An 11,751-nucleotide genomic window follows, 5' to 3' on the forward strand; every position below is an offset into this window, starting at 1 on the left:
TTAATGTTGCAGTAATCTTAGTAGCCTATATGTATAATAGGATATTTTAGTGTTTAATGACTTGAGTAATGTACGACAGGTAAAGGTTGTTTATGAAACCGGAAGCCACGTGGCTTTTAAACCTACATTCAGGCAGAAACCGTGGTTTAGTTACACATCTATATAGGTATATGTTTCAATAAAAAAACACAAGTATTACACATTTTCACGAAAAAAAAACCCTTATAAACATTCAAATTTAAACTAATAAGTGCATTCCTATATATGTATCCTTAAAACGTGAAATGTAGACACATGCATTTAACATTTGTTAAATGTCATGACTAATAATAGAATTAACAGGCATGTCCATGTAACACACCTTTAGTTTACTTGTTCTCGTGGTTTTATTAAATGTATAAAAAATTATTTGGTACCTGTTAGGTCAATAGAACAAAGCCTGCTGTGAATATCAATGATGGCTTCCAAAGCCCCGAGCAGATGCAGTTTAAATTCCATTGGGATTCACAAAGATCGAAATTGTGAACTGTGATTCGTAAGTCATCGGAATAGGCATTTGACGTACCGAGTATGCGCGTGCTTTTTGCTGGATACAATACATTGATTCATCGAGAATTATATTATTAAACAAGATTAAATCAATAACTACGGATTACATTACATATAAAGCAGTCATGCAAGATTATCGATCATCTAGATATTAACATCACCTTAGATTAATATTAATATGCACATTTTAAGCAAATTGACATGTCAGAAATTACACAAATATATCCATTATTGATTTATTAATACATTACGAAGGACATTTATTTACGGGTTATTATTGTCAGCTCATTCCTGAATGTGTTGGCGAATTTCGAATCATCCTAGAACTCATTGTCATACTTTATAATCTAAAAATGCATTTGCACAAATTTTTCATTATTTAACGTAACATCAGTTTTCCCTTGCACAGCTCATGACGGTTTGCCTTCAGAATCAACTCATCATCATAGCAGCAAGCGGTACGCAGCTATTCTCTGCACAGCGTCTCCAAGGCAGCAGGCAGTCAGCGGCAGCAGACTATTTTTAGCAACAAATATTTTACCTTCCACCAGCACAATAAATTATCTGCGGGATATATAGGTGCAATAGTACATACAATTTTGTTACGTATATAAAAAAAATAACATCCTTACAATTATCAGCATGGAAGTGAATTACAAAAAAAGGACACCTACCTTTACATAATAAAAATGTGTAATTGTATACGACTGTTAACTATTCACACTTCATTAATTGTAGTGCTTCATCATTAATTGAGCTGTTGCTGGGATCTTTGTTCATGTGTTGTGTGGTCAAGCACGCTTATTGATTGTGTGCACCAGGCGTATTAACATCACCCAAAGCACAAGCAGGCACAGAGCCAAGCCCGGGTCAGGCCGCTATCACGAATGCCATTGATGCCTTTAATGGTCTGTGTTCAACAGCCACGGATACCGTGCCCTGGATAAGCATCGTTTCACATGGTAAAGATTTGCTCACTTATGAGACACAACGGCAAGACGAGAGCTTCGCATATGAATTGTCAAATGAACGTATCTAGGGATTGCATTATGCGTTTGCTTTAGATTACTACATACTGACGTCGGAAGCACATTACACATTTTTTAAAATACCATATGCACAACTTAGATGCATAATATGGCATGAACATCAAGTGTATTGTCGTGTTATGACGCCGGTAATGTTCTGAGTATCGTTTGCATTTGCAAACTCTAATCAAAATGTCAAGACGAAACGTCCGTTGCCGAGCACTGGGATCAGGACCACGGACAGCGCCACGTAGCTCATTGTGAAGGGAAGCTGCAATAATTTTGACTTTGAATCATTTTATTTTAAGATTACATCTTCAAAGTATTTCTCATTTATTTCCGTATTGTGTTTATTCGTATTGATGTCTTATTTATCTATCTGAAATTCAAAACAGAGGCGGTGTTAGCTATCTGTATAGGCTAAGCAGAAACACGAAACGACAGCACAGGCGCATACATTAACGTGCCAATATCGTGACGTAAAATCGGTATTGTGTAATACAACTCCAGGAAGGCAATCGTATTTCAAATAATTGGGCATCAACAGAATTGAGCGCACAGCACAGCTCAACAGGAAGGTACGCGACTATGGCGGAAGCTCTGAAAGATTCGCATGCACTTTCAGGAAGTGTATGACCACGGCATGTTAAAATATTAAATGACATTACATGTTCGCAAATTAAGCGTTGCGAACATGACATGCTTAATGGGTGAAATGAGTCGTGCATTTGGCATACACAACCTAATTATTACAAGAGCAAATGTGCGATCGACGCTAAAACTTGCAGCACGTGGTCTCTTTAGCACTGAGCAAATGGCTCACAACATTCACGGTGCAAACTCTTGACACTCGCGGGCCCAAACGGCACTCCGATGCGCCGATAAAAGCCAAACCGAGCAGCCAATGTGTTTGGCAGGTCAGTTACGCGTCATGTGATGGGACCGAAGCGCGGAAATGGACGTGATTTGGTTTAGGGTTTTTATTATTTTTTACTACTACTACTACCCCCCCATCGTTCAGGGATGCTCTCAAGCTCGTGCGTTCACACTTCAGCCGCCCCCCCCCTACCCCCCCGCCCCCCCTAGGCAGCGCCGCACAAAGCGGCGCTCGGCACTTACGTAGTCGTCGTCAGAGTCGCTGGCGTGTCCGTCCGGCAGCGCGGCTTTTGCGGGCTGGTAACGCCGCGGGGGCCCCGCCGGCGCCGCGCCCTCTTCAGGGTTCGCCCCGGCGCCGAGCAGTCGGCTGCCCTCGGCCGACAGCGGGAACGAGTGGGACGTGTTGATTTTCCCCGAGAAACGCTGGTAGAGCGAAGCCATGGTCACACACTCGCTCGCTCGCTCCCTCGCTCCCTCGCCAGCTCGCTCGCTACTGCCCCGCACGGGACCCCCCCTCTCGCATCCCGCGCTCGGCGGCGCCGTGGAATGTTCGATTATGAGACTGTATGAGCTAATAGGCAGACGGCAGAGCGCGATAAGCTACCGCCCGCGGTGGGTGCTGTACGCACGGCTGTGTCGCTCTTCACTGCGCTGGTATCGGCCACTGCTGACTCGAGCGCGCACGCGAGCGCATACAAAAGGCGGTGGTGGTGGAGGAGGAGGAGGGGGGTGGGCAGCGGTGCAGCGTGGAGTGCGAAACGCGGCCAAGTTGAGCGCCGCTCGCTCCATTCATCCGCAGTGGCCCCGGGTTGGCGGCGGTGATGCGCGGCGCTCCGATCCGCAAACTATTTGACATGCGGCCGATATATGTGAGATTATCTCTCCGCCCAGCCGGACTCTCCGCGCATGCTCCGTTCCCTCGCGTTCTGGCTCTGGCGGAGCGGGGCGGCTCACGTCTCGTTACGAACACCACCACCACCACTACCCTCGCTTGTGGCGGATAAACCCTGACCGCTGAGCTCGTGTTTCTCTGTCGATGCCACTGGGCAGGAGGTCGCGAGGGCGACGCGCTCTGACCCGCGCCTAACCCGTGCGTCACGCGCAGCTCATGGGGCTTGGTATGCGTTTGGTCGGGTGGGGGAAGAGCGGGCTGAGATGAAGGAATTGGGGGGTCGGGGTGAGAGAGGTGTGGGACGGGATAGGATAGCGGGGTACAGCAGGAGCAGGGGCGTTATCTGCTACTGGACGAGAATAACGAAAGACGCGACCCCCGTGGACCAGATCGTTATTGTTATGCCTTTAGAGTATTGGTCGGTGACGGAATGTATCAATAGCGGGGATGTATCCAATCGGGACAGATCGTGACAGCCTTAGGGATTTCAGCCCGCGTATCGGCACCACCTGCTAAGAATCGCTGAAACGGACGTAAATTGTTAAATGTCTAATCTAGTTAAGTATCCTTGAAGAAATAAAAACGTTTTTGTGCGGTAAAATTGGTTTACGTTTTATAGACATCATGTGCTTGATGCCGCTAAGACAAAGATGCTTTAGAAAGCGCTGGTATACAATACACGCACATTATCCAGGCATATCGATTTAAAGATACCGCACTGATTTTCTAATGACTTGGTGTCTCGTGCAGTGCGTGATTGGTTACAAAAGACGTTTGTGTGTTGGATTGGATCGAGGTGGAACAATTGCGGAGCGTCACGTTCGCCTGACGCGACCCCCGCAGATTTCTCTCTGCTGGGGCCACATGCATGACCGCGTGTGTACGCGACAAGACTGCGAGATAGCAATGAGCTCACTGAGTGTTGCACGCAAATCACACCTGCAGCGTCGGGCAAGGTGCAATACGTGTAATTGAAGATTGGTTCGGAGACGCGAAAGATTTGAAGCAAAATTGTACTTGATCTATTTTAGCAGATGATCGTGTATCATACACCGCGCTGATGAGACATTGTGTGTAGAAACCGGTCCGGAGATTGCAGGTCTTGAATTGCTGCTGAAATTATGCCGGAAGGCCGTGTGACTAATGGGTTGTGAAAGAAATTTAGGTTTTTTTTTCTACCGCGGAGAGACGGATAAATGACGGAAATCTTATTTAGTTTGCATCCGACACTCTATGACAATCGCTACTTGATGGGATCACACAAAAGCCGGACCGACTCAAACACGCTTTTGTTTCGTGAAGTACACGCATTAATAGCCATAAGAGAATGATCAAAAGTCTGCAATACGACACGACATTAGCGAACGAGAGACTGCAGACTTCGGCCACAAGAAGGCACATACGGCCACTGACGGGCCCTCTTTGTTGATCGATTCTGGAACACGCGCTGCTGTTATTAAATATTGTTCTGCTCCAAGTCGTGCACAGCAATCAAATATCGCTGCCCAAATCATACTCGAATAAAACAAAATCACCTGGAAACCGTCACAGCTCGCGTCAGAGAGATAGTGCTTTCATCTAAAATGCCAGCTTATCGCCCATTGATAAGATATTTAATGTTGCGTATCGGTCAGTGCGTCTATACGGTGAAACGTTGAACCAGGAATACCCCCTGTGAGATGACACGTCTCGTTGTCACGGGCGTCTTGAATTGATCGACCGAGAGAGCAACAGCACTCACAGCGGCAGCAGCGGAGCATTTAAAATATCTCTTGAACTCTTTTGCAATATCCAACTTGTGGGGTGGAGCAGTAGCGCCGTAGTTAGCGCACCGTGCTATGAACCTTACGACTGGATATCTATATATTTCCCGACCACACCGTGAAAAACTATATCACAAAATAAAAACTCACATTACAGTACCAGATTAATGATATGGCGAAAGTACAAAAAAAATCATCCACTGACAGATTATGCACAGCTTATTGTCGGTGCATGCTTCTAATCGAACGGCACTTATGACAGCATTGATATTATTGGCATGATAAAACAAACTTTAATGGGAAAACGAAAATGACATCGAACAATGCGTGACAGCCTTGATTTGCTGCGCGTCTTGAGCCTTGCGTTTCGTGATTCAGAAATAGGAAGAGCAACTCGCTCTGACGTGTCAAGTTTGTTTTCCCCACCATTTGATTTAATGTTTGTCTTGTTTCCCAAATCTATCCTCATTTTGCTGTAGGCATCATGTCAGGAGACGACGTTTCATCCATTCCGATCTTTCGTAGAGCAGTGGATCATCCTTCCGAATTACATAGAACGGCTCACGGAAGCTGATATCACAGAACTACGGCTTAAGATCCCTCCCTCTGGGCAACGCAGTAGGGGGCAGCGCTTTACCACTCGCTCTGCCAATGTCAAGCGTAATCACCCAGACAATACTTTTACAGGTTAGGTCACATTGAGAGAGCTCGTGCCTTTTGAAAAGAGACCGGCAACAGAAACAAAATCGACATAGAAACCAGCATGTAAAAGCAGGGTGTAGAACATTACAGTGGAACACCGGAACAAGGGGCAATCGTAAGTGATAAAAGAAGAAAAGTGAGAGCTAAAATAGATCAAGACCTACGTGTAAATTCAAATACAGAAAATACGCACGCTGTGAATGCACTGCGTTGAACTTGAAAATGAATAGCAATGACGAATGAATGAGTCGAGTTGAATGGCGTACGTGTTCTATGTTTACCTGCATTATTATGACAGCCCCGACACGGATGAGGCAAGCCGGTGTGTAGATGGTGACGGAGCACCTCCGTGTCCCTGCCGTAGATGCCTCTCGCTGGTGTCCAACATCATCACGGATTTAACGGTGGGCACAGCGAGGGGTATTTGCGCTGCGTCGTCCATCACAATTAGCGACTGCAGCGCGTTGCCTGAGCAGAGAGCGCCCCTTGGCGTCCAACTCACGTAAACCACCACCACCACCAAATGTCATTACCGGTCACTACCACTATCAGTAAATCATCGACATCGGCACCATCATCACTACGGCCACTATCAACCACCATCATTATCATTAGCATCATTGTCATAGTCATCACAATCTTGCGCACTGTCCGAAGAGAATCGAGCACGTCCTAACTAACGAGCTCCTAAGGTCTCAACCATCATCATGCGCACGGAGAGATGTCCCCGTGCGCTGGCCGCTTCATTAAGCCCCGACGTGGAGCCGTGAGTGTTTGCTTAGCGGCGTGCTCAGAGCGGGCCTGGCGTGTAGCCCCTGGTGGCAGGCAGTGGCGCGTGATATCAGACGACAATCGGGCCGCGTTAATAGAGTCCTCCAGTGCGGCGAGACCATTCCCCCACCTTGCTTTAAACCCAGATGGCACAGTGTTCGGGACTGAGGTCCGCGGATTTTCTGTATCCCCCCCCTTCTCACCCCACTCGTGTCGCGGTTTGTGCTCTGTACCGTGCTCCTATTGAAATACAATAATAATATTAAACAAATAAAATAGAGTCGGCCGGTAATTGTGTGCACTGACATGCTGATAAGAAGAGAGCCCTTTCACTAGAACCCCCCACCCACCCGACCACCCACGTTGTTTTAAAAAGTTCCAGGCGTGCGTGGCGACAGAATTGCCGCTACTACGATGGTGCTGCATTATCAAAAACAAAAGTCAAGTGGAACTTTGAGAATGTCACCTCTCCCCAGCCCTGAGGGTGTACTATGAAAAGCGCAATTGTTTTTTTTTTCCAACACGCATTTGAAATGGAGTGTTACGTAAAGCACACTGCGTGAGCCGTGCCCCGACTTCACCATGTACACGTACTCACTCCACTTTGCTCCGTGAAGAATCGCGAGAACTATCGGCCCCTCTGTGCAGTAACTTTAGAGGGCACCGAGTAAACACGGATCGTTATGCCAACCTTGGAATCTAAACTTTGGCTCAACGGTTCCAACCACAAGCCAAGGTTGCCCCAACGTTGCATGTCTACTGGACAGATGAGGCAAGTGGCCTTGTACACGGCTCACCAAGTGACTCAGGAAAGAACACAAGCCCGGTCGGTGTTGCCTTTGAAGCCAAATCAAATGTGTTATTCAGCAGGGGACGCTGCCGTCGTGTAACGATTAGCGCAACAGGACTTGCACTCCATACACAGGCCGCCGATTCGATCTCCCAGAGCAGCAGTTAAAACAAATGTCGTACACTTCTTTGTTGTTTGCTTGTTTGAATCCCGCTCTGTCCAACCTACAGCATACACAAGCACGGTCGCTCGGCAGGTCACGTGTGGTTGGATAAAGTGTGGGTGCTCCCACCTCTTCCAGGTCGTTGGGCCAGCTTGGAAGAGTAGGCCAAATGTCTCCTAGTGGGGGGCTCTTTCGAGTGGGAAGCCCTTCCGCCAGCTGTGGCGTGAGCGAGCAATTTCGGGGCTGCGCTTTTACCTTCAGCCGTCCAGGAAGAAAGGCAAACGTGAAGTTGGCAATTGCATCCGAGCGTAGAAAAAGTGAAAATTACGCGGTGCTAAAGCGTTGATTTAAACTCATCCCGCTTGCAAAAAAAAAACACGCAAACCTCCCCCGAGTTGTTAAAGAGTACTCGCTTCGCGAGAAGGAGTTCATCTGCTGGTGCGTCTGATGTCAAACCCATGGCAAGCCCGCGATTGCGTCCGTTTCCGAGTACGCATTCATGATAGTCCAAATCCACAGCTGAATAAAAGTCTGCCGAAGCTGTGTCGGTCATGGCCTCCGTCATGCTTCGCCATGCTTGCCAGTGCATGTTGGTTAAGAGGAGGTGTGACCGGCTGCGGAGAGAGGGGGGCCAGGACCGCTTCGGCTATCACTTTCCGTTGAGGTTTATCGTGGCTTGGAATCCAAACGTGGGTCGCTCGATTGAAAAGCCAGTCTACCACCCCCTCCCCTTCCGCCAATATCGATTCGTGAAATATTGAGAAGAGGTGGCCAGGTGGTTCAAGAATCTATCTAATGGATTGTCAGTGCAAGAGACGAACGGTACAGAGGGCCTACGTTACAATCCATATTTAAACTATACCCGTGACTAAACCGGCAAGTTGATTGTCTCAGGCCATTCATTTTACTGCATGAAACAAAATGTTATTATTGCATAACATTTTTGTATTAAAACTTTGAGTTTCACTTCATTCAGCTGAGTTTTGAAGCTGCCTATTGAAGTGACCTCAGTAACAATTCTGGAGTCGTTGTCCAACACAAGTTGGTACACTGCTCGCTGTCAAAGCCCTGCACGGACATGTCTTCGTGTTACCACATGAAACCCGAGAGCAGAAATGGAATAAAACAATTGAGTTTAAAATGTAAACAAAGGTAAATGACAACAGATTATTGTTCAAATGTTAACACCACTTCCATTTGACCAAGGTCCCCTCTTACACCCATTCCCCACGCTGGACAAAATCTTATTACGATACTTCTCAGCCTCGAACTTTCCGCTGACAAGGCCCATTGAGTTGAGCAGCTCTTTTACAAGGACGGCCACAGCCAAAGACAGTCGGCAGTCGCGGCAATTACGGGACACGTGCAGGGTGGGAATGTGCACACTAACAGAGCGAAATACAACAAAATATGCAAACGAAACCCATGAAAAAACTAGATTCGAAGCTTTCGTGACTGCAGGAATTACTCTTTGGTTCTTTCGGTAAAGTCACGTAGAAATTCAATTAAATAATAGAATACGACGTTTCGATTGCAACACAAGCAACCATCATCAGGTACAAATGAATGAGAAAACAAACATAGTAAACTTAGAACTATAATGCAATACAACACAAAGAGTCGGCCAACTCAATAGTCAACACCCCACCTGGTTGATTTGAGAGAGAGACAAAACATAGACACGTGTGTCTCTCTCTGTTATTCTCTGTGTGAGTCTCTCTCTGCTTGTGTGTCTGTCTGTGTGTTAGAAAGCCAATATTCAAGTACTTCTAACACTACTTGCCTGCTATGTGAATATGGACTTTTCACACAGGCGTGAAGACGCCCTCGAATTTTGTTGCTCAGGATACCACAGGTTGACCTTTGGCCTGTCTAGAACCCAAGAGGATTGGGTCATGCAGTTGCGTTCTTGGGTGGACAATGTCCAGCTGCACCGGTCCAACTATTATAGCGAGTATCCAATGACCGAATACGCAGGTATACACCGCACCTGGATTTGGATGTTGAGCATAATTAATAAATAAATTTCAGTACCCGCACACTCTGGGGTGCTGATGCTGTGGTGTAATGGTTAACACACTAGACCTGCCATCCCAAAGGTCATCGGTTCATTCCCCCAGCGTGGCATTTGCAGCTCTGGGCACGTTTCTCAAATCTCTCACATTCTGCCGTTCGGAAGCTTGTGTGTGGTAGAGTAAAGTGTAAGTATTTCCACCTCTTACAAGACTTTTGGCCATCATGGAAGAGTAGGCCAAACACCCTCTAGAGGGGTTCTCTAGAGCTCCCTATTAGTAAACGTCCTTCCACAAGAAGTGGCGTGAGGAAACAATGTCATAGTCGACAGTGACTGATCTTGATTTGAGGCTTTCGTGACTGCAGAAATTCATACTCTTTGGTTCTTTCGGTAAAAGTCACGTAGATGGAAAATAAAAAATAAATAAAATAATAGATCACGACGTTTCGATCGCTACAACAAGCGACCGTCTTCAGGGGAGAGAATCAGACTGCTGTGGACGAGGCATTATATTGACCCGAGAGGTGGCGGAGGTGGGTGTCGCATCGGGAGAGAGGGTGGGGCCAGCGATTGTGGGAGATGGCATGGAGGGCATGTGGGCATGAGAGTGCAATACAAAGGGCATGTGAGAATTTAGAATTTTGGACATGTGAGAATTTTGGACTTTGGATTGCACTCTCATTCTCACAATGCCCTATGGATTGCACTCTCATTTTCACATGCCCTTTGGATTGCACTCTCATTCTCACATGCCCTATGGATTGCACTCTCATTTTCACATGCCCTTTGGATTGCACTCTCATTCTCACATGCCCTATGGATTGCACTCTCATTCTCACATGCCCTTTGGATTGCACTCTCATTCTCACATGCCCTTTGGATTGCACTCTCATTCTCACATGCCCTTTGGATTGCACTCTCATTCTCACATGCCCTATGGATTGCACTCTCATTCTCACATGCCCTTTGGATTGCACTCTCATTCCCACATGCCCTTTGGATTGCACTCTCATTCTCACATGCCCTTTGGATTGCACTCTCATTCTCACATGCCCTATGGATTGCACTCTCATTCTCACATGCCCTATGGATTGCACTCTCATTCTCACATGCCCTTTGGATTGCACTCTCATTCCCACATGCCCTTTGGATTGCACTTTCATTCTCACATGCCCTTTGGATTGCACTCTCATTCTCACATGCCCTTTGGATTGCACTCTCATTCCCACATGCCCTTTGGATTGCACTCTCATTCTCACATGCCCTTTGGATTGCACTCTCATTCCCACATGCCCTTTGGATTGCACTCTCATTCTCACATGCCCTTTGGATTGCACTCTCATTCCCACATGCCCTTTGGATTGCACTTTCATTCTCACATGCCCTGTGGATTGCACTTTCATTCTCACATGCCCTTTGGATTGCACTTTCATTCTCACATGCCCTTTGGATTGCACTCTCATTCTCACATGCCCTGTGGATTGCACTCTCATTCTCACATGCCCTTTGGATTGCACTCTCATTCTCACATGCCCTTTGGATTGCACTTTCATTCTCACATGCCCTATGGATTGCACTCTCATTCCCACATGCCCTTTGGATTGCACTCTCATTCTCACATGCCCTATGGATTGCACTCTCATTCCCACATGCCCTATGGATTGCACTCTCATTCTCACATGCCCTGTGGATTGCACTCTCATTCTCACATGCCCTTTGGATTGCACTCTCATTCTCACATGCCCTGTGGATTGCACTTTCATTCTCACATGCCCTGTGGATTGCACTCTCATTCTCACATGCCCTTTGGATTGCACTCTCATTCTCACATGCCCTATGGATTGCACTCTCATTCCCACATGCCCTTTGGATTGCACTCTCATTCTCACATGCCCTATGGATTGCACTCTCATTCTCACATGCCCTATGGATTGCACTCTCATTCCCACATGCCCTATGGATTGCACTCTCATTCCCACATGCCCTTTGGATTGCACTCTCATTCTCACATGCCCTATGGATTGCACTCTCATTCTCACATGCCCTTTGGATTGCACTCTCATTCCCACATGCCCTTTGGATTGCACTCTCATTCTCACATGCCCTTTGGATTGCACTCTCATTCTCACATGCCCTTTGGATTGCACTCTCATTCCCACATGCCCTTTGGATTGCACTCTCATTCCCACATGCCCTTTGGATT

General features: G+C 46.9%; 1 protein-coding gene across 1 annotated transcript in view; it reads right to left on the reverse strand.

Moving 5' to 3' along the window:
* Positions 1-6,191, reverse strand: part of LOC133345943 (inactive dipeptidyl peptidase 10-like) — an 87,281-nt gene extending 81,090 nt beyond the window's left edge. The window contains 2 exon segments of the mRNA XM_061557086.1: positions 2,697-2,876; positions 6,092-6,191. Coding sequence (XP_061413070.1) covers positions 2,697-2,876; positions 6,092-6,097 — 186 coding nt within the window. The 5' untranslated portion in view covers positions 6,098-6,191.
* Positions 6,192-11,751: the final 5,560 nt, after the last annotated feature.

This window comes from Lethenteron reissneri, chromosome 23 (genome assembly GCF_015708825.2).
Source record: "Lethenteron reissneri isolate LAM-NWPU_2019-01 chromosome 23, ASM1570882v1, whole genome shotgun sequence".
Taxonomy (NCBI): Eukaryota; Metazoa; Chordata; class Hyperoartia; order Petromyzontiformes; family Petromyzontidae; genus Lethenteron; species Lethenteron reissneri.